Source organism: Pinus tabuliformis, chromosome Q (genome assembly GCF_031772625.1).
Source record: "Pinus tabuliformis cultivar Carrire ecotype Pingquan chromosome Q, CPIR1, whole genome shotgun sequence".
NCBI classification, from domain to species: domain Eukaryota; kingdom Viridiplantae; phylum Streptophyta; class Pinopsida; order Pinales; family Pinaceae; genus Pinus; species Pinus tabuliformis.
In genome coordinates this window covers 1,236,270,313-1,236,294,117 of record NC_142296.1, presented here as the reverse complement: position 1 = coordinate 1,236,294,117, position 23,805 = coordinate 1,236,270,313, and the positions used below count along the sequence as shown (strand labels likewise).

The window sequence follows — 23,805 nt, the reverse complement described above, 5'->3', positions numbered from 1 at the left end:
TAAAACTTAGATAGGCATTTAACTAAAATTAACTAAGATTCTTGCATCTCATATTAGCTTTAAGATCTGCATTTCATATAAGATAGTCATTCATTCAAGCAACAATTGCAAATCAATTACTTGGTCCTAAATTTCCTAGCAAGATAGTTGACTCCATAAGGCACTGGCATCAATTGCTTAAAATCTAATCAAATCCTATAAACCTTGCTAAATCTAAATCAAGTACTTGGTCGCTTCACTGTGTCTCCCGAACTGGTTGGTTTCCAACTAGTTCTCCTTCATTCCATTTTCGTAGGGTCTACCCCCCTTAGCCTGCTGTAGGGAGACAACTTAAATAGAGAGATTGGGGATCAGGGTGATAGACCCCAATTTGAGCCGTTGTCGTGGTGCCTAGACATTTCGTGCGACAACAGAGTATGTCCAGGGCGTATAATAATAAACACCAACAATACATGAATCCTTATTAGATTGAGGACAAGGTGTAAGTCAAATAAATTTATGTCAAATTAGTGTTATTAACCAAGCAAATTTGGACACTTGTGAGCAATAAGATGACCCAATTTTAGTAGCTCTTCATACTTTTTGCAAGAGTTGTGAGCCACTTACACCCATTGAAGAGACATCATATATCAATTGGAACAATGGATTAACGGAATGTATGCATTATATCATAATATACCTCAATGTGTTGCAACATTTCCAAAGATTTTGACACCATGGCTTGAATCTAGCCCATAAATTTACACATAGCTGCTCCACAATTAGATACAAAAACCTAAATGCATATTGCAAGACAGAATGCTACCCACAACCCTTGGTCATTTGCCAAGTTGCTGGCATAGGTCATTGTCATGATTCCTTATATAGCTCTCAAGTTGTAAACACCGCAATAGACAATCAAAAGGCAAAGATCGTATAGGGTACATGTAGCCTTTATATCCAATTTAAAGACTGTCTTTCTCTTTTCAATTTTGTGTGTGCATGAAAAGTCCAAAGGTTCATCATATGTGTTACTCCACAAAGCAAGATAAATGCACCAAATTGCACCAACACCCATCTGTAAGGAAAAATTGTTGGCTTCTTCATAAAATAGATAAGTTCAAGAAAATAGACTTGTATTATTGAGTTCAAGCTTTCGAGGTCTTCTTTTGTAACAAATTTGAAATCATCATAGATGGTAGTTTGTGCCCCTTCCTCAAGCTTTTCTATCAAGTTCTGAAGGTAAGAACATCACTTTGGAGCAGGTCCCAAAGAATGGATAAAATAGGAAGGAATTTGAGTGGACTCAAGTGTCATGAACGTTAATCTATTGTTGTGAATTACACAAACATCATTGATACTTCCAGTTGCTAGTTCAGTACTAGTCATACCTTCTCCCATTTCTGGATTCCAAATTATGACCACTCGATTATCGACAGTGATCATTCTTGGGCTAGAAGCATGAGGCTACCATACATGTAATCTTTAACTCGAAAAGGCCTAAAAGAACACAAATCCTATATGAGTACCTATCCAAAACACTTTTAATGTGAATCAAACAATGTTTGAGGCATGAGACAATCTGTTAAAACCATAGTTCGAGTCCATTAAGATCTTTCACACACACTGGTGTTGCCATTGAATTCACAAATATATGAATCTAAAGTATTTTGTTTGGAATCAACCAATAACATCTACTTCATCACGATTTTTATTATCTTTAATGCATAACCATCAATAGAAAACTGTCCCTGGACCAAAATTTTTCCCTGCAAATTTTGGTTACAACAAACCCTAAGGTCAAAACCCATCTCTTGACTCACATATATATTGGCATTCGATTGACCTCTTTTGGAAACAAAACACTCACTCATTCGACCAATCAAGGAGTTTTGTTCACATGTGATAAGGAGAAAGAAGGCTGAAGTTTCCAGTGAAGTTTGACTTCTCTTATCTCTATTTTGACAAGCGTTGACTTTTTCTCTCTCATTTGATTGGTTTTGACTTGGAAAATATTGAGGTTAGAGATTAGGATTTTGAATGGAATATTTTGATGTAAATTTTGATGAGTTGAACTCTCTCTCATAAGAAAAGATTACCAAGATTTCCCCCTTGTGGGGTTTTGTCCCAAGAAATTTTGGTGTCTCTTGATTTATTGTTTTCTGTGATCTCTACTGCTCTATTGAAGTATATGGTTGGAATTTTCATATATAACTGCATAATGATTGGAAAGCTCTACAGAAGTCAGATTGTATCATTGGAAGTAGTTATCAGTTTGAAAATTGTTCAAGTTTTGTCTGCAACTAGAAAATCAACGAGTCCATTTTGTAACTCTAGTTAAGAGCTAAAGGAGTCAAACTTAACCACTAGTAGGCTATTGGGTCGTGTTATAGATAGGCTACTAGGAGGAAAAGGGGTTCCATTATATATTTGAATGGATTTTGTTCCATAGATGAGTAAAGTAGCCGAGAGTGGATAGGGAGAGAGAGGAGATTTGTGCATTGTAGAAACCCATGAGCGACAGACGTCACTTTTTTGTACTTGTATCTATTTTCCATATAGAGAAAGAAAGCAGAGGGACTTCACCTTCCAACTAGGTTTTCTCTCAAAAGAATTTTGCAAGTTATATCTTATGTTGAATCATGCGTTTTGATTTTTATTTCGTTGTTCTCGATTTTATGCATAATTAAAATTTGTATGTATACACAATAAACAATAATTTGTTGATTTTTGTAGCTATGGTTGATCTTCATTAAAGTCTTTAGCCCTCCACATATATATATATATATATATATATATATAAGTTGTGGTTTTCAAGTCGACTTCAAGAGGAAAATTTTAATTTTTGAAATTCAAAGTTTTGGTACCAAAATGATCAAGTCAGCCCTCAAGAAAGAGACACCCTTTTGGCCTCATCAATGACTATATATAAACCACTTGCTCTCCTCCTCTGGGAAATTAGGATCACTCACACACATCATCTTTTCATCTAAGCAAAGAAGACAAAGACAAGGAATATGAAGTTGACTAGACATTCTAGCCTTTGACTATGTTTCTTTTCTCTTTGTTTGACTTTGCATGTGTGGATTCTATGTTGTTTGACCTTGCATGTGTGGTCGATAGGAGAAATTTCTTCTAGGAAAAATCTCAAGGCAACTACGTGGAAAGAAACTTGGACATGGACAAAAAGATCGATTGTACATCAATATAGAAGGAGGTGAATCTGAGTAGCCTTTAGCAATAGGTAGAGAATGAAAAAACCAAACAATTCCATATAAAGAATCAGGTCAAGAAGGAAAAGATTGATGCTTTGCTCAACTCAAGATAATAGACAAATCTCATTGCAGAAGAGTTAGTCAACAAGTTGGGATTGGATGTTCATGATCATTCAAGCCCATATCCATTGAGATAGGTAAATAAGGTTGCAGAAATAAAGGTAACAAAGCAATGTAAAATCAAATTTTCTATCATTGCTGATTTTTTTGATAAAGTAGAATTAGACGTAGTTCCCTTTGATGTATGTGGAGTGGTGTTTGGAAGTCCCTATATGTACTTGCGAGATGCAATATTCATGTACCAACATCCAACCAGTACTGCCTCATTAAAGTTGGAAGATCCTTCACCATAGGGGCAAGTCCAAAATTTTGCTGCTAAGTGCCCACCAAGACAAGAAAATTATTAGTTCTAGCAAGAATTATGTTTCATTGTTTTTAGGAGAAAATTAGTTTGTAGAGGGGTCAGTGAGAGAAAAGTCATCCTTGGAGAGGTGTACTAGGAAACATAAATAACAATTGGAAGAGTTGTTATAGGAATATGGAGATGTGTTCCATAAGCCTAATGGGCTATCACCCAAGAGGGTAGTGGAGTGCGAGATCTAACTATTAACACACTCCATGTTGCCAAACATTGGGTTCTATAGGTAGTCTGATATAGAAGCAAGTGAGGTGAAGAAGAAATTGCAACAACTATTGGAATAGGGTGTCGTTCGACCAAGTACCTCACCATTTGAGTTGCCCATCATCATTGTGCCAAAAGAAGGATGGGACTTGGAAGATGTGTATTGATTACTAAGCATTAAACAAAATTATGCTCAAGAACAGGTACCTCCTGCCCAAGATAGATGATCTGTTGAATTAGTTGCAACAAGCCAAATACTTCACCAAGATGGACTCAAAGTATGAATATCACCAGGTTCAAGTTAGAGAAAAGGGCACTTAGAAGACCTTCAAAACCAGACAAGGTTTGTATGAGTGATTAGTCATGCCATTTGGCCTATGCAATGCAATAACTATGTTTATGAGGTTAATGAATGATATATTACACCCCTTTATAGATTCATTTGTTATTGTCTATTTGGAAGATATACTGGTACACAATGCTACTTGGGAGAAGCACATCTCACATTCGATGCAAGTGCTAGAGACATTAAAGAAGCACTAGCTACTGGCAAATCTCAGGAAGTGTGAGTTTGCTAAACAGTCTTTGGTGTATGTGGGGTATGTGGCAGGTAGAGGGGAGTTGAAGATAGATCCTATCAAGTTGGAGGTCACTATGAAGTGGTTGGTGCCTACTAATGTTTCTAAGGTTAGGAGTTCCGTTGGCACAACATAGTACCTGAGAAAATTCATAGCCTTGTTTTCAGCAGTAGCAACACCACTCCACGCCATAACAGCAAGTGGAAAGAGTTTCTATAGAGGACAAAATTAGCAGAGGACTTTTGAGGAGTTATAGAAGATCAGTCAAGCACTGATTTTGGCAGTACCGAATCTACAACCAATGAAGAACCACTCGCATAAGACTCGCGAGTACCTGCAGTTCTTGGAGGGTTCTATAGCGAGATGAGTCATTCGCATAGAACTCGTGCTTAAGACCCTTACTTGACCAAACTCTCATTAAACCCGTGTACTCTTATAAGACCCGCAGGTTTGGCATAAGACTTGCATTGAACACCCTACAAGATCCGTCGAACCTCAGAATACAATTTTTTTTTTTCTCTTTTCTTTTTTGGAAATGAGGTGGAGGAAAAGGGAAATTGGAGACAAGAAAATGCTTTATAAGCAACTCTCTCCCTTCCATTTGTCATTCACTTGTCATTTGAGTGTTTGCTTAATTTCTATGAGTGTTGAGTGACTCCATTGCACAGTGAAGGAGCTCTTGGAGGAGGCTAAAGGAGGCTAAAGGAAGCTTCATCAGATCAAACCCAACTTCAAGTAGGCTTCATGAACCTTGTTTGGATGTTTTCCATGTATTTTTTTTTATTTTTTTTGGTTTTTAGTTTTGTTTTAATTTGCAAATTTTTTTGGGCTTCCGAGCTTATTCTATAATAAGGGGTCTAACATTCAAAGAGATCCCCAGGTGATGAGAGGTGTCATGATATGCAGTGAGAAGATGTTCCCGAATCAAGATATTCAAGACAAAATCAAAATTAGTGAAGCACCACCCGTATGAGACCCGTGAGTACTTGCGGGTCTTGGCAGGTTCTATAGCGAGCCAAGTCACTCACGCTTAAGACCCAGACTTGGCGGGTATTTTATTATACCCAGCTACCTGTATAAGACCCGCAAGTATGCTATAAAACCCGCATCTGACCGTTATAAGACCCGTCGACCTTCAAAAGGCAATATTTTTTCTTTTCTTTTCTTTTTTGGAAATGAGGTGGAGGGAAAGCGAAATTGGAGGGAAGAAAATGCTTTATAAGCACCTCTCTCCCTTCCATTTGTCATTCACTTGTCATTTGAGTGTTTTCTTCATTTCTATGAGTGTTGAGTGACTCCATTGCACAGTGAAGGAGTTCTTGGAGGAGGCTAAAGGAGGCTTCATCGGATCAGAGTCCAGACCCAGCTTCAAGTAGGCTTCATGAACCTTGTTTGAATGTTTTCCATGTAAATTTTTTTAAATTTTTTGTATTCAATTTAGTTTTTTTTTTTTGTTTCCAAATTTTGTTTATGGTTGCAATTTTTTTTTGGCCTTGTGGCTAAGTTTCTCAGCCACACAGGGCCGCTGTGTGGCTGATAATCTCATCCACAGGCCTTGCAGGCTGAGGAGGATTGTCTTCTCAACACGCAGGCCCTATGGCTAAGATTCACCACATAGCAACCCTGTGTGGCTGAGAAACTCAGCCATAGGGCCTGCGAGCTAAAGAGGATTGCCTCCTCAGCCCGCAGGTCCTGTGGCAGAGTTTTTCAACCACAGACCCAAAAGAAATTGCAAATAAAAAAAAAATTCAAAACCAAAAAAAAATTTATAAACCAATTTTTTTTTTTTCTTTCTTCCAGATTTTGTCACCATGCCATCAAAGGGGTCTAGAAAGTCTCGTGATCCCTGCATGGGCACATGGTCAACGAATCATTGCCGGTAATGACCACCATGTAAAGTGCAATTATTGCAATGCCACAATGCATGCAGGGATAAACAAGCTAAAATACCACCTAGCCAGAATTCCTGGGAATGGTGTGGGATGTTGTTAAAATTGCCTTGATGAAGTCACTACTGAAATGGCAGCTTCTTTGGAAGCCATTAAAGAAGAAAGCTCTAATAGGGAGAAAAAAAGGAAGGATGAGATTGTTGGGATAGGTAGATCTTCATATCATCGTGAAAAACAGATTCAAAGTCTAGGTATTGGTAACTCCTCTTCAAGTGTTGTGGCAAACAGTAGTATAACCTCTTCTTTCTCCAGTCCTTGTACAACTCTAGGATCTCAACCAACCTTGGATAGTTTTAATGAAAAGAAGAGGAAGGAGGCAAATATGGCAGTGAGGAGGTTTTGGTACCATAACAGTCTTTCATTCAACTATGCAAAGTCTTATTTTTATTAGCCCATGGTGGATGCCATTGCAAGTGCTGGCCCTAGATACAAAGCCCCATCTTATAATGCACTTAGGGGGAAAGAGCTAGATGAGGAGCTTGAGTGTGTCAAGGAACAATTGGAGAGCATTAAAAGCTCATGGAAATTTACAAGTTGTACAATTATGTTTGATGGGTGGACAGATCAGAGGGGTAGAACAATAATAAATTTTGTTGTAGCTTTCCCTAAAGGAACCATGTCCCTAAAATCCATTGATGCATCTACATATGTAAAAGATGCACATTTATTTTTACATTGTTGTTTGATGTGGTGGAGGAAGTTGGGGTTACAAATGTTGTCCAAGTAATCACAGACAATGCAACAAATTATGCGGCAGCTGGAAGGTTGCTTTGTGCCAAATATCCCACCATTTTTTGGACTCCATGCACTACCCATTGCATAGACTTGATATTGGAGGACATTTGGAAGTTGGAGTGGGTGCAAGATGTTGTGCAAGAATGCAAGCAAATTACCAAGTATATTTATAATCATGCTTGGGTGTTGAACCTTATGAGGGAATTCACACAAGGTGAGCTTAGTCGCCCAACTGTCACATGGTTTGCTCCCCAAGCGCTGAGATGCTCCCCACTAAGATTTCCCTTACTTCTCGCAGCCAACTCCAGCTCTACAACTACTTCCTCCAACTCCCACGTGTGCCCAGTGATGGCTCTCTGCGCAGGCCCAGGTGACTGTAAATCGAACTGCTCCAATGCAGCAATCTCCTGCTCCAAAACTCTCCCAAAAGGTTGATCCTCCACTGTAGCTCCAATGCCCAAACTCCCCCGACAATTGCTACCTGGATGAACCCACAAACAACACTTGCGTGTTCCCCTTCTGCGTCCTCCAGAAACACGCACTAGCTGAGACAAAGGCTGAGTGATGTGATTGTGAAACTCCACCGGCTCTCCTCCAAGGTAGTACGAATTGCCTTCCTAGGGTGGCACTTGAAGTCCCCTAAAGAAAGGTTTGAGTCTCCCACCTGGAAAACTCGATGCTAAATAACTGGTAACTCGGCTAAGCAGCTCGAGCAACACAAATGAGTTTGATAGACAAATGATGCCTTGAGTTGGGGAGTTCCTCCTCCTTATAACTCCGTAAGCCTTGCTTCCTCATGTTGGCCCCTCTCCCTATCCATTCGATTTCCCATCCAAGGCAATCCGAATTGCCCAAGTGCCCAAGTGTGTTTTCCCCAAGTGGGTGGCCTCCACCTTCCACTAGTGATATAATTCAACCTCTTTTCTCCTAAGTCCCTAAGTAAAAAATGCATGGGTTCCTCATTCACCAAAAATTATGCAAAATTGTGGGAGACTAAAACCTGTTACAAATATATTTGAGAAGGGACATTACAAAATACTTCGATTATTGGTCCACAACTGCACTGGAGTTTTCTCTAGGGACCCTCCAAATTTGAAGCAAATCTGACAGTGGGATCGTGAGATATTGCAAGCCCTAGCTTGAGGATCGTTTCTTGCCCTAGGTTTCCCTTGGCTAGTGACTTGATTGGGATTATTGCATCAAATTCAAAGAAAATTTCTCCTTAATTCCTTTGTCCCCCTCAATTAGGTCAAGCACACCCTTGGTTGATCACTTCCATCCCCTTGACCTAATTCTAAGTCCACTTGGTCCCATGTGGTCCCATAACATTTTAGAGATAAATTCATAAAGACCACTTGGAATCCAAGTTTCCATAAGGATTTTAGGGTCTAGGAATCTCCTTGACAAGTCATACACTCAAAGCCTAGCTCTTGGAATTCTCCTAAGCCCTTCTTAGACAACCTTTCATCTTGCTTTCCAAGCAAGTAAGCTATACATTTGAGGCTCTCTTGTGAATAGGCTTCTAGGATCACCTTTCACCCTATCATTGATCTATTCATCTTTGTGATCCTCATTATAACGGGTCTCCTGCCATCGGTGAAAGTCCATAAAGAGTTGGGAGACTTAACTGAGGTGACAGTGAGCTATTGCTCCATTGTTGCCCTTGACCTAGTAGTTGCCCGATAGGACCCCACTCCTAGGACCCCTGCTAGTTTGAGTAGTAACATGGTTTATGCCATCCCTTGCTTGTAACCACTCATTCTTGGGAGAGCATTTCCATGGACTTTGTGGGACATTTACCAACAAGGAAGGGCTACCTATTCATGGTAGTTGACAAGATCCATAAAATGTGTGTTATAATGCCCTATAAAAACACCACCAACGAACAAGAAGAAACACACTTCTTCTTTGGACAAGTTTGGGTGCACTTTGAGATACCAAGGAGCATCATTCAAACAGGGACACAAGATTTCTCAGTGCATTTTAGACTACATTGTGGGAGAAGATTAACACGAAGTTTAAGAGGTCTACAACATTTAATCTACAGATAGATGGGAAAACAAAAGTAGTCAACGAGATATTGGTGCAACTTTTGATGGGTTACAATTAGAAGCATTCAAAGACTTTGGATCAAAATCTAGTATATATACAACACTCTTATAATAGAGCAGCCCACACTTGTATTGGTAAGTCCCCATTTGAAATTTGTTTTGGGTATATGCCATCTTCACCTTTGGATGTTGCATGTGTAGTAAGGAGGAGTGAGTGAACGATCTTATAGGGGATGTCATAAGGGCCAATAATATTATTGCGAAGATCAGGCAAATCCAATTAGATGCACATGAGACACTGCAGGAGTCATAGGGAAAATATAAGGATAGACATGATCAACACAGAATGCAAAAGTCCTTCAAGGTGGGACACAAAGTATGGTTACAATTGAACAAGGATAAGTTACGAGGTTTTGGTAAGAAAATCAAGGCTCTATGATATGGTCCCTTTGAGATACTAGAAAAGGTGGGAGTTAACACCCATAGACTCAGTCTACCCCCATACATGCGCATTTACTCAATGGCGAATTGTTGATTTGGGGTAGCAACGAATGTGCTCTAGTCATGCAAATTGGTGGAGAGGCTAAAGCACATGAGATCTCCAAGACCCAGAAATGGTTTGGACAGATTGTATACGGTTTTGGAGATATTAAAATAATTAATATTTTTAATGGAGTTCGTAAGTCTAAACTTCGGAAAAATAAAATATTAATGGGTATTAATATAAAACTGGGTTAGAAAGTTCCAAAAGTCATGGATCAAGCCAAATCTAATCTTAGTCGTTGATTAGAGATTTAATCTTGGTTGTTGAAGGACCCATGAGAAAAGTATAAGAGGAGGCTTGAGGATCAGTTGGAGAACACACCAGAGTGATCAATTATTCATTTTGTTAGAGCGGGGTTGCTAAGCAAAGTTGAATCAATGATCAATAGCAAGGGGCAATGAGTACGAGGTAGAGAGGCAGACACAGTACTGAGAGACCAACACAGAACCAAAGAGAGCAAGAGCAACAGCCAATCCAGGCTACGCAGAGCCCAACAGAGTCAGCACAGAGGCCAAAGGGACTGCGTCATCCACGCAGAGCCTACTGTTGTGACACAGAGGGTCCCAAAGGTTGCGTAGTGCCTCAGAGGGCTGACGCAGAGGGTCCTGGGATTGATGCAAGTTAGTAGGAGGCTGACGCAGAGGCCAGAAGGGCTAGCGCTGAGCTTCAGTTGTGCCGGAGAGGGTTTTGTGGGACAACTTTTCTGAATACCTGTTTCCGGATATAGAGGTATTGTTGCCGTGTATTTCTCTCTGTCTGGTGAACCAGTTATGCACCTAGTTGTACATAGAAAAACTGCATAATAATATAACCCTCTGAATAGCTGCACCGGTTTTCTCGCATTGGGTTTTTCTGGGGACATTTGTCCAAAAATAACGGTGTCACTTGTGTGCTTGTTTTCTTTTAGTTGATGATCTGTAGATGTTGTGACTGTATTGTGTTTATTTCGGCATTTAAATGTTTTAAATAACTTGTTCAGAATTTACAACTAGAAGAAATAAACCAACAGAATATAGACTAATTTTCTAACGGATAGACATAGAAAATTCAACATGGTATCAAAGCATGGTTGCAGATCACAGGAGAGTTGAAGGCATTAGCTGAGTAGAGCATTTGCAACAGAATCACCTGTCCCGAGTGACAATATTTGATCCTTGCAGAAGCAACAGAGGAAGGGTTGACACAGAGGCACCGCGTCATCAGTTTGGGCCAGAGAGAGGCCAGCGCAGAGTCTGAGGATGGAAGAGAGAGGCTCACGCAGAGCCCAGGAGGCCTAACGCAGTTGGCTGAGGGAGTTGTTATGCCGGTGCCGGGATTGTGCAGAGCCAAGAGGCTCAATCCTTCAGTTGCTGGGGCGAAGGAAGATGTGGGCAGTTTGCAAGAGCGAAGCTGGTGGGGTACTGTGGTTAGAACGGTACCTAACAGGGCATGACCAAGGTAGAGGGAGTTGCTACTGAGGTGGATTTCAAGCCAAGGAATTCGAATCAGTGTTGCAATTGCATAGACAATCAAAGAGGAGCAAGTTGACAGTTGGCAGAAGGATTTCTAGGAGGGAAATTGGGCCTCAGAGGGAGTCCAGAAGAGAACTTCCAAACGGGAAATAGAGAGACTCAGCAGGGGTCGAATCGAGAACTTCCAGGTGGGAAGTAGAGAGACTCAGCAGGAGTCCAACCAAGAACTTCTAGGCAAGAAGTAGAGAGACTCGGAGGAGTTGAAAGAAGAGCAGCAAGATGGACGTGAATGGGCTGAGATCAGGACAGGTTGGACGGAGCATCCAACTTTGTGGTCTGGAAGGCCGGGATCTTGTCCATTCTAGACAGACATCGTATCAAGGGCTTTGCTTTGAGAGTGATGACTATCCCAGTTGACCCGATAGCTAATGAAAGGTACGAGGAGGCAATGGCTTAGGCAAAGTGTATCATCTTTGATGGGGTCAAGGATCATGTGGTCCCACATATTACTGAGAAGGAAACAACAAAGGAGATGCGGGACACTTTGAAGACATTGTACTAGCATACTTCTGTGTAGAGGAAGATTCTCCTGGAGAATCAGCTAAGGCCATACCAGATGCAGAAGGGAGAGCAGATAGATGTCTTCCTCGGTCAATTGAAGGAGATCCGTGACCAACTGACTTCCATAGGGGCCACGCTGGATCAGGAGTTGATGGTAAGGACCGCACTCAACACAGTCTCCAAGGATTGGGAGACATTTGTCCAGAGCATACTGGGCAGGACGAGTCTTCCAAATTGGGAAGAACGGTCGGCGACTCTTTGTCAAGAAGAGATCATACGATTGACCAAGGCGGGAAGTAGCAGCAAAGGGGTCAAGATCAAGAAGGAAGAGGAAGAGGATGCGGCTCTAGCATCTACGGGAAAGCAGGAGAAGAGGAAGAAGAAGGAACTCTCCAAGGTCAAGTGCTTCCATTGTGGAGAACTGGGTCACTATGTGAATCAGTGTCTGAGGAAGAAGAGTAAGGGAGAGGCTTCTGACTCGAAGGCAGTGCCAGTGAGGGTGGAGAAAGAAGTCGAGGAGGATGACGATTGTGCCATGAGTGCTCATGTGCCACTTGAGAAGAAGTGGGGAGACATCGAGCTGTAGTCAGGAGGACTACAGGCAATGAGGGGCAGGATCCTTGAGGTACCCAACCTCTTGGATTATACCTTACTATGGGAGCCCCAAAGAGGAGTAGCAGGACTGGCGAATGTAGGTAGAGACAGATGCAGATGAAGTGACAGAGAATGCTACAATGCAGGAGTCCCCAGGTAGCACGAGGCTAGCAGGCTACAACAGTGCGAGAGGCATGGGAGTGTTGTACCAGTGTAGGATGGCACAGAGAGGTGTGCAATGATGCGAGATGTAGGGAGTTGTTGTAGTAGCGCAGAGGTCAGTAGAGGGAGCACTTGTGAGGGGCAAAAGGAGCTTCAGCATTGGGAGTGTTTCTAGCCTGATAGGGATGTCAGAAGTGGGGTGGATCAATTACTTACTTCTCAGTAACTGAGTTGTAGTGCAGTAGCAGTATGCAGTAGCATGATGCAACATGATGAGAGGGGATGCAGTGTTGGGAGGATGGACCAGCAGCAACATGGATGCAGAGGGAGCTGTTGTATGGATGCAGCAGTGGCAGTGGCAGGGCCATGGGCAGCAGTACAGGATGTAGCAATGCAGAGGATGTTGGGCGGGGAGGCCTAGCATCAGCACAGGGACTGATGCCGAATAATCAGGGTGATGCTCAGTGTGGAGTATTACTAGAGCACAGTCCTCGCTAAGAGGGAGTGTTGATTTGGGGTAGCATCGGATGTGCTCTAGCCATGAAAATTGGTGGAGAGGCTAAAGCACATGAGATCTCCAAGACCCATAAATGGTTTGGACAGATTGTACCCGGTTTGGGAGATATTAAAATAATTAATATTTTTAATGGAGTTCCTAAGTCTAAACTTAGGAAAAATAAAATATTAATGGGTATTAATATAAAACTGGGTTAGAAGGTTCCAAAAATCATGGATCAAGCCAAATCTAATCTTAGTCGTTGATTAAAGATTTAATCTCAGTCGTTGAAGGACCAACGAGAAAAGTATAAGAGGAGGCTTGAGGGTCATTTGGAGAACACACCAGAGTGATCAGTCATTCATACTTCTAGAGTAGGGTTGCTAAGAAAAGTTGAATCAGTGATCAACAACGAGGGGCAGTGAGTACGAGGCAGAAAGGCAGAGGCAGTATTGAGAGACCAGCGTAGAAGCGGAGAGAGCAAGAGCAACAACCAGTCTAGGCTACGCAGAGCCCAGTAGAGTCAGCGCATAAGCTAGAGGGATTGCGTCATCCACGTAGAGGTTGCTGGAGTACGTAGAGGGTCCTAGAGGCTGTGCAGTGCCTCAGAGGGCTAACGTAGAGGGTCCAAGCACTGACGCAGGTTAGCAGGACGCTGACACAGAGGCCAGAGGGCCAGCGCTAAGCTTCAGTTGTGCTGGAGAGGGTTTCATGGGACAGGTTTTTTGAATACTTATTTTTAGATATAGAGGTATTGTTGTCATGTATTTTTCTCTGTCCAGTGAGCTGGTTAGGCACCCAGTTGTACTCAGAAAGACTGCATAATAATATAACCCTCTGAATAACTGCATTAGTTTTGCCGCATTGGGTTTTTCTGAGGACATTTGTCCAAAAATAACGGTGTCACCTGTGTGCTTGTTTTCCTTCAGTCGATGATCTGTAGATGTTGTGACTGTATTGTGTTTATTTCAGTATTTAAATGTTTTAAATAACTTGTTTAGAACTTACAAGTAGAAGAAATAAACCAGCAGAATACAGATTAGTTTTCTAATGGATAGACTTATAAAATTCAACACAAATGTAGAGAATTTGAAACTCTATGAGCTTTCCATGCTAGATTAAGAAGACGAACATGTCCTACCTTCTATAGAGGATTTGGCACCAGATGCTCAAGCAGAGTTGATAGAGGATACACTTTTGCAGAAGAGGTCTAGAACTACAAGACAATGACAACATGACCTTTCGTAGATTGGGTTGAAAAGATAGCTTCTAGGCAAGACTAAAAGGTACATCCGAGAGAAGGTGCTGTAAAATTTTTCTCATCTCATTCAGTAGAAGCTTTTGGGAAAAAAAAGCCTCCAAAAATGGGGAGGTGTGATTCAGATTGGATAATAATATTGTTTATTATCCATCTCGAAGCTTTCAGAGTCAAAAAAGTGGAGGAATCAACTCACAAGAACATTTTTACTAGTGGAACCCAGTTTGGCAAATTGGGGTCTGAAACCTTTTGGGACTAGTTTGAGGCATCAAACAATGTTTTTTGGGGTTAAAAATTTGTTGCTTTAGGTCCACATGTTTTTGTGCTATTATACACAGATACCTTTCCAATGGCACAAGAATTGCCTCAATTAGAGTCTGTATGCAAAAGTTATGTCATCCAGAAGTTGACCTTCTTGTTTTGATCACCATAATTTGAGAAGATGCCACACCATCCCCCATTATTCATGGAAAAGGGAATAGCCGCATGATTATGATAAAGAAGACTTTAGAAGATTTGTAACTCTAGTTAAGAGTTGAAGGAGTCAAACTTAATCACTAATAGGCTATCGGGTCGTGTTATAATCAGGCCACTTGGAGGAAAAGGGGTTCCATTCTGTTAAACTACATTTTGTTCCATAGATGAGCAGTGTAGCCAAGAGTGGATAGGCAGAAAAAAAACAGAAATGATTTGGTGCACTGTAGCCGCCCACGGGCCACATGCCTCACTTGTTTGTATTTGCATCCATTTTCCATTCAGAAAAAGAAAGCAAAGCAATCTCACCTTCTAGTTAGGTTTTCTCCCAAAAGGGTTTCCTAGGTTATTTCTTGTGTTGATTTATGGTTTGTGAGTTTTATTTAGATGTTCTCTATTTTCTGCATAATTATAATTTGCATGGATACACAATAAACATTAATTTACACATTTAGAAATATAAAGAAAAATAAACCCTCATAGAATAGATTTTAGATTTTCTAATATATTTTAGTAGATCCAGTGGAATATCCATGGTAGTTTAGATCAGCTATACAAATGAAAGACTTTTCTGTAGATCAAGTTATTGAAGAGTGAAATCACTTGAGACCTCCAAAAAAAATGAATATCATGCATAAACAAGCTTGATATATTAAAAAACCAGTAAGAGGATAGATAACAAAAACAACTCAAGCAAAATAGATCGAACTATTAGATGATCTCAGTTGAATCTGTTGATGTTAATAGCTCAGACAAGTGCTTTTCCATAGGTTAGGTGTCAAGCATGCAAAATATGTTAGATGGCCTCTTTAGGTGCTTGTTCATGAGGAGAAAGTGATTATTATGATTTCTTTACTAAGTTGAACTTAGGAAAAGTACATTAATTAATTTATTATGTTAACTATTAAGCCAAGTTTCTAAGGATAAATAATTTAATTATTTAAGTGACTTAGATCTAATCTATATCGTTGATCTCACGTGAGGCTTAGCCATTCATCACTTAGGAGATTAGGGTTAGGGATTTGGCTCAATTAAAGTATAAAATAAGCATAAGAGAGAGGTGAACGACATATTGTGATCGAGAGAGTGATTTTCTCAAGGAGTGAGAGGCTCAAAGAATGAAGAGAAGAGAAAGTTGCGCAGCAAGGTGATTTCAAGAGAAGAAATCAAGGAGGCTGAGTTTGTGGAGAAAGGAGGTTGATATTTGGAGGTGGCCAAAAGTTGTGAGAGGCAGAGTTTTCCAGCCCGGGTTTGCACAGAGGAGAAATGGTGATTTTCCTTAGTGTACAAGGGGCTGTGCAGTGCAAAGAAGAGGAGGCCTATTTACAGCTAAGGGAGCCGAGTTTTTCCAGGGTTGAAAATTTCTAGTGGGTCAAATTCTTTGATGGCTGAAATTTCCAGCATGCCAAAAATCCAAGTTCCAACTGTGCTGTATTTTCAATGTATTCTTTGTGGGTTGAATGCCTTGTCAAAGGAAGCCATTAAGTAAAGGAGAATTTGTTGGGCAGATTTTTCTACTATTTCTTGTGACTCATTTTCTGTTTTATTTATGCTGAAAATTTTATTTGTGAAGTTAAAATACCAGTGTATTTATTTTCAGCAATTTCAAAACAATATTTTATTGGGTGAATAATTTCTGGGTATAAAATAATTGTTGAGAAAAAATTATCAGACCTGGTATTAGAAGTTAACAGAATCAATCATACTTTAAATATAGATATGTTATCTGCAGTCAAAGCTGTGCCATAAGCATCTTCATCTAATGTTTTTTAGGAAAATGGAAGTAAACCACACATAAAGAATAACTTGGATGAAAAAACTATAAGACCAAAAAAAAGGTTTGGATTTCTCATAAATATACATAAGTATCGTCATCATGACTGCAAGGGAGGATCATGATAATATTTGCCTTAACAATGTGAAACATAAGGTGATGACAAAGTCTTGGTGACAATAGAAATCATATTCGTATTTGTATGTAGGGTATGAAGATAGGAGATACCTGCATGTGTGTGCAAAGCACCAATCTCTTCTCCAGTCACTAGTCCCAACTGTATATATCAAATCGTTGTCTTTGAAGATTTCAGAATATCTTTCCCAAAGGCCATATTGCCGGAACCTGAAGAAGAACTCAAACAATGGCATCAATCAGCAACATTCCTATGATTAGGAATGGTTCAGTGGCCAGATTATGCAATAAAAGGTTTGAAAAGAAAAGTTATAACATCAAGATGAGAGAAAGGGATACATACGAGAAATAGAAGAGAGATGTATAATCAATAAGACAAAATGGCATTTCCATCTTTCTTACTGAAAAATTATCAGTATAACGTCTAATTCATCTAAATGATTTTCCCTTTCAAGTCCCCCCTCCCAATGTCAACAATAGTAACTCCAGATTGACGACAATAAACAAATCCATTCGTATATTTGAAGTATAACACCAAATCATCTTGAATTTTGTTGTAATATTCTTGTTACTTGACTTTTTCCAATGAGAATTTTTTAATGAATTCTTGTAAATTGACTCTCATTTATATCCTAAATCTATTACAAATTGATGTAACAGATCCAATGTATTTCATCACCACCAGTCAATATCTTGCTAACAATACAAGACATTTTAGATCTACTGGCATAAAGCTCTCATTACTTAATTGGTGTTTTCTCATGGTGATGTTTTATATCTACTAGTAGAAAATCTCTTCTTGTTTAATCAATCTCTCTCATGTCTATTATATGTTTTTATACTGGCCAGTCGGAATAGAATCCAACAGTTGCACATTTTATTAACTGCACTCATTAGAATGCAAATAGAAATTATAGAACACAAACATAGCCATCTAAACCAATTTATATAGGCATTCTATAAATAGTATTAAATACTCCACATATAGATAAAAAATTGGAACCCTTAAAGTTATAAAAGTAGGGACCCACCACAGGCTTAGCAATGTTAATGTGACAATTCTAGTTTAAAAATCCTCAATCTTAAATCTGGTATACTAACCTAACATGAGATGAATGCATGACAGTTAAGCACCATTCTACCTTACATCTGATTTCCCCATTATCACAAAGTTTCTCTCGTTACTTCTGTCATTTTTCAAACTATGATCTAGGATCTATCTCTTCTTTCCTTCCGCTTTCTATCTCAAATTTACAATTCATGCTTTCTCAAACACAAATCCTATTTTCTGTTCTTTCTAGGAGTTTCATGGATCTACAAAAAAGAGTATTAGATCAGTAATTACATAATCAAAAATTAAAATCTGTATAACAGCAAAAGGAAAGAAAGCTAGTATTATCCTTCATATTTTGATGTTCCCTGAATGCTGAAATGAACCTTTTTCCAAAACAGAAAACTTGATAATGCCTGGTTCAGTGTTTCACCCGTATTTTGACACACCATCTGCCACATGACTTTGTTCTCTGAAGATATGTGAAAAGGATATCCTCTTAAAAGTCTTAATCAACATTCTGATCCTGATCATCCAGTTAGTAAGCGCTGAAGTCTCAAAAACATTTCTCATCTTAACCCACTCAATAATCATTTTGGAGTCTCCAAAGACATCAATCTCATCAATGGCGAGCCATTTGGCACGGAATAAGACTCCCCATAGAGCTAGTAGCTCTGCTTTGTTGTTTGTTCCAACACCACTATACCATCTAAAATGAAAGTAATCTCTGTTGAAAAAATGTAACTAGGTTCGGTCTTCATAAAATGTATTTGTCAAAAGAATTTTTATTATTGTTAGAATGTGTTAAAATTGGCAACTAGGGCCAAACTCCATGTGGGTCATCTTATTCATGGCTGATAATATTTTTATTAGATTCCTTTCGTCGAGAGGTGTAGGATTGATCTAAAGATCATCTGATTCCGATAAGTATTTATGGAGATATGAATTTATTTTAATTATGGAATAATTATCAAGCCGACTTGCAACTCATGTAGGCTCAAAAGCCCGACAATCGCATCTATTCAATCATCAACCATTGTGTATAAATACAGGAGGTCTTTTCCTCATTTGGACTCACTCAACTCATCACATCTCTCTTTCTCCTGCACAGAAAAGAGGCTCTTCTCCTACTGCGCAGAAAGAGACTCTTTCACATGTGTGGAAGGAAGGTGCAGAATTTAGGGCTGCAACTGCAGATCAGAAGTTTGACTAGCGTTGACCATCAGACTCCCTCCTCGGAACTATGCTGTAGGTGAATCTGGATCTCCTCTAAAGGCCGCATTTTTTGGTGAAGGAATCAAGCCGATCCGACGGTCAGTTTGCAAGATATTGTCTGCCCTAGTTTGGCTGATCTAGGGTTCGCTGTTGCTGATATACATCAGATTTATGTACTATTTCTCTCTGCTGAATTATTGAAGATAAAGGAAGATTTGATCAAAGAGTTTCCCCACATTGGGGTTTGTCCCTGGCTAGCTGTCACAACTTGTGTCTCTTGTCTTGGCTTGTTTTCTGTCAATCGTTTAATGTTCTATCTGCGCTTTACCTTATGTACATGTGATTGCTAATCTGTGGATAATAATAAGAAAGATAAGTAAACTGCTATAAGCATAGAACATATGATAACTTAACACAATGACTTATTAAAGCATGCATTTCATGCTTGGGTTATCATTTTATTAGTCAAAGTTCCCATTGTGGACTTCTAGGATTAATAAAGAGTCATTAGAGTCATTGTATATTTTATGAAACCTTTCTTGGGCTTTTGAACAATGTAAAAATAATTATTTTTGAGTCAAAGATGAATTATGTAACCTCCACACCAAGTTGGCCTCAAGAAAGGTAATTTGACCTCATTGGAAGGCTATATATACAAAGGCAATTTGAATTCACTTAGAGCATCTCACTCTCTCACACATAGTTCGATATTTGAAGTTGGAAGCTGGGAAAACTATGAAGGTGAAGGAGGAAGATAAAAGGAGTGCGAGTTTGGTTAAGGAGGAAGGGAAGGACAAAATTGAAGTTTTGGGATCTCTCTCTCTCTCTCTCTCTTGTGTGGGCTAATTTAAGAGATCGAAGTTTCCTTGTCAAAGTCGAAGCTGTTGCTACTGCTTGTTGATGCCAGAAGCTACCAAGTCAAAGTTGCTGGAGTCGAAGTGTTGCTGCTACTAGGACGAAGGTTGGATCGAAGAAGGAAAGGCTAGCTTGGTGTGGAGGAGGTTTGTGTCTAGGTTGAAGAGCCTTGACAAAAACTATTGAAGGAAAATATTTTGACTGGGTTTTCCCCTAGATAGGGGTTTTGCCCTGACAAAGTGCCTACATCTTGTGTCTTGTGTTTTTGTGATCATGCACACATAATTTGGTAATTGCTTCATGAAAGATAATCTAACAAATAAGTAAAAGAAGCCAACATAATTCACAAGTAATTATCAAGAAAGAGAAATCGAACCCTAACTCTACTAGCATTGATTTCTCAACATGGTATCAGAGCTAAGGTCGAAGAAGATTGAAGATCACTTCGTTGAAGGAAATGATTAGAAAACTTCGTTGAAGGTAATGATTACTCCCTCTATGATAAGAATGGGATATAAATCTACAAGAAGATGGATCAAGAAGATTGTCTACTACTTATTCAACAAGGTCAAAAGCCAAGGGTTCTTAGCTACACTTACAGGATCACTTAATGATGATAATGCATGGATCATTGACAGTGGAGCATCAAGGCATATCACAGGGGAAAGTAAACAAATACAAACTCTATCAAAGGAACCATCTTCTCATGCAGTGGAATTGGGAGACAACAAAAGCTATGATGCTAGAGGCCTGAGATAACATCTTTGAAGCTGAAGAATGGAGCAAAACTACATCTCAACAACATACTATATGTTCAAGGTTTGAAAAAGAATTTTCTTTCAATCTCTTTCTTAGAAGATAAAGGGGATAGAGTTGCTTTTGTTGATGAAAAGGTCTTGGTTTGGGGAAAATATTAAAGTATTGATAAGGCTAGGGTTATTGGAGTTCATGAAGGAAGCTTGTATAGAGTCATTACACCACCTCCTCAAGCCTTAGTTCATATGGAAATCAATCCCATTGAGCTATGGCATAGAAGATATGGTCTTCACTACAAGGTCATTCCCACTCTTAAATAACTAGTTCATGGCATCCCCGATATCAAAGAAGATCATGAAGGAGTTTGCAAGGGATGCTCTTTGGGAAAACATACAAGAAAACCATTTTCAAATAGTGAAACAAGGTCTAAAGAAATATTAGACCTCATACATTCCGATGTGTGTGCGCCCATGTCTGACAAATCACTTGGAGGTCATATTTACCATGTAACATTTATTGATGATCACTCTAGAAAGACATGGCTCTACCTTCTCAAGGAAAATTATGACATATTTGAGAAATTCAAGGAGTTTAGATGTGAAATGGAAACCCTAACCGAAAGGAAAATAAAGACTTTGAGATCCAACAATGGTGGGGAATACACTTCTAAATAATTGATTGCATATTGTAAAGAAATAGGAATTAAGAGGTAGCTTATTGTTCCCTACTATCCTGAACAAAATGGAGTGATCGAAAGAAAGAATAGGACAATTGAAGAAGGTGTACGAATAATGCTCCTTGACCAAGTCTTACTGAAATTTCTATGGCTAGAAGCAACAATGATAGTGTAATATTCCTAATGGAAAATTTTCAGTGATAACAAGGTCATGTAATAAATTTCAGAAACAAATGTACTCAGCAATCAACACCTAGACATAAATTTCTCATCAAACACTCAATTGGCTCATTTTCATTAATAAAATATGTTGGAGCACAATAGAAGATGGATGAGGTGCACTTGGGTTTGCAAAAAGCAAGCTACAAGCCTTAGGTGATGAATACAAAAGAGCCCAACTAATGTAGAGGTGTTGCTCTCTAGAAAACTGCGTTGTCCGTCTAAATTTACACTGCTTGCTGACTTCAAGCTCTGATTTTCCCCATCAAAACAACCTAGAAATTTCTATAAATTTAGGAGTGTACTCCTTGCCGAAAACCCAGAAAGGGTTTTCCCTGGTTTTGACCCTCCAATTTCGGCCTTCTAGAGCTTAGCCCTCCTCCAACACTAGGAATCGACACCTGTAGCTGGAATTGTTGTATCCTGCTCCCAAAATAACAAGAAACCTCCCAAATCAGCCTCCCAACAAATTCCCCACAACCTAGCTCCTCAATCCTCTAGGTAAAACTCCTTCCAAGCAACCCCCTCTAGTGACTGTGCAATTCTAGGTGAATATGACACAGTGCCTTGCATTAGAAACTCTAACTAGGTGATTGGCTCTTCCTCCTACTATAATATTTCTACTATGAGATGAAAACCTGATAAGAATGCCTCCAGCAGCCACTTCACTCCCAAATCTTGACTCTACTACTCCACACAAACACGCAGTCTCTCCCACTGCATCCTTGTTGCTCCCACTACATCCTAGCTGAGCCAAGGCAGCGTAATCCTCTGATGGTGGTCACTCTCTTTGTCTCCAACTGCAAGGAAAGGCCCTCCTAGGGTGGCACTCGAGGTCCACCGAAGAAAGGGGTGAGCTTCACTCCTTGGGAAGCTCTTGTGCTAAACAGCACGTTGTAGCTTAGTTGAACAACCAAAGCAACAATGAATTCTCAAATCAACAAAAGGCCCCAAATGTTGCTCCTCTCCTTCTATTTATGCTTGCTCCCTTGGGCCCCACGTGGGTCCCATAAAATATTTTGACCCCCAACTTAGGAAAATTGAGCTACCTATAAGGGGTGCGTATTTTTGGTGCATGAGTGGTCCCCACAATCCACTAAAGGCATATCGACCCCCTTTTCTCCTAATTTCTTCCACCAAAAATGCATGAAGCCAAAAATAACGAAATTTCCAAAATTGTTTTTCCTCTCCTTGGGAGAACAATTAAGAAGGGACATTACAGTCCTCCCCTCCCGAATGTTGCTTGTCCCCAAGCAATTAGAAAACTGGATGCTGCAAGATTTGTTCACTCTCCCATGTGGCATCCTCTTCTGGAAAATCCCTCTATTTGATAAGGTACTCCCTGATCACCCTATTCCTCAACCTCCTCTCCTGTGTCTCTAATATGGTCTCAGGTGTCAAGACTAAGTGCCCCTCATCATCCAAAGGAGGCAACTCAATTGTTGCTGTAACATGCCGTCCCAATGCCTTTCTCAAGCATGAGACATGGAACACATTGTGAATCCGACTCTCCATAGGTAGCTCTAGCTCATAGGCTACCACCCTTTTGGACCACCTTATACGACCCATAAAATCGGGGTTGAAGCTTCTCTACTCCCTTCTTCTTGGGAAAAGATTGCCTATATGGTTGCAAGCGTAGGTAAACCATGTCTCCTACCTCAAAGTGTCTCTCCACCCTGTGCTTATCAACATACACCTTTTGTTGATTCTGGGCCACCTGTAAGTTGTTCTTGAGAGCTCAAAGAATCTCCTCGCTCTCTTGAACCCAATCCTTTGCCCTTGGGGCCCTGCGATCTCCAAACACCATGTCAGAAAAAGAAAATGCATCATACCCATAGAGTGCTCGAAAAGAAGACATCCCAATGACATATGATAAGTTGTGTTGTAGCAGAAATCCCCAAGGTGTAGCCACTTGACCCATGTTCTCTGATGCCCAGTCACATAGTGGCGCAAGTACCCTTCCAGCGATTTGTTCACAATCTCTATTTTCCCATCGGTTTGGGGGTGATAGTTGGTGCTGGGTGTAAGCTCCGTCCCCACTAGCCCGAACAACTCTTGCCAAAAAGCCCCCATAAATTTGCTGTCTCTATCACTCACAATGGTCTTGGGGAGACCATGCAGCTGAAAACCTCCCGAAAGAATAACTCGCCCACCCGGGAAGTTGAAGATCTCGATGAAATAGCAAAGAAGTGGGCAAACTTGGTTAGTCTATCGACCACCACATAAATGCAGTCTCGCCCCTGCGCAACTGGTAGCCCGGTGATGAAGTCCATGGATACACTCTCCCACTTCCTCTCTAGAATGGGAAGCGGTTATAGCAAACCGTCTGGGTGGGTCAGCTCCACCTTGTTCCTCTGGCAGTCCACACACTCCCTCACGTGCCTCAACACATCTC

General features: G+C 40.1%; 1 protein-coding gene across 1 annotated transcript in view; it reads right to left on the bottom strand.

Moving 5' to 3' along the window:
* Positions 1-23,805, bottom strand: part of LOC149224281 (putative rhamnogalacturonate lyase B) — a 480,785-nt gene that overhangs the window by 27,129 nt on the left and 429,851 nt on the right. The window contains exon 12 of the mRNA XM_089386062.1: positions 16,732-16,848. Within this exon, the coding sequence (XP_089242188.1) occupies positions 16,732-16,848 (117 nt within the window). The remainder of the gene's footprint in view (positions 1-16,731; positions 16,849-23,805) is intronic.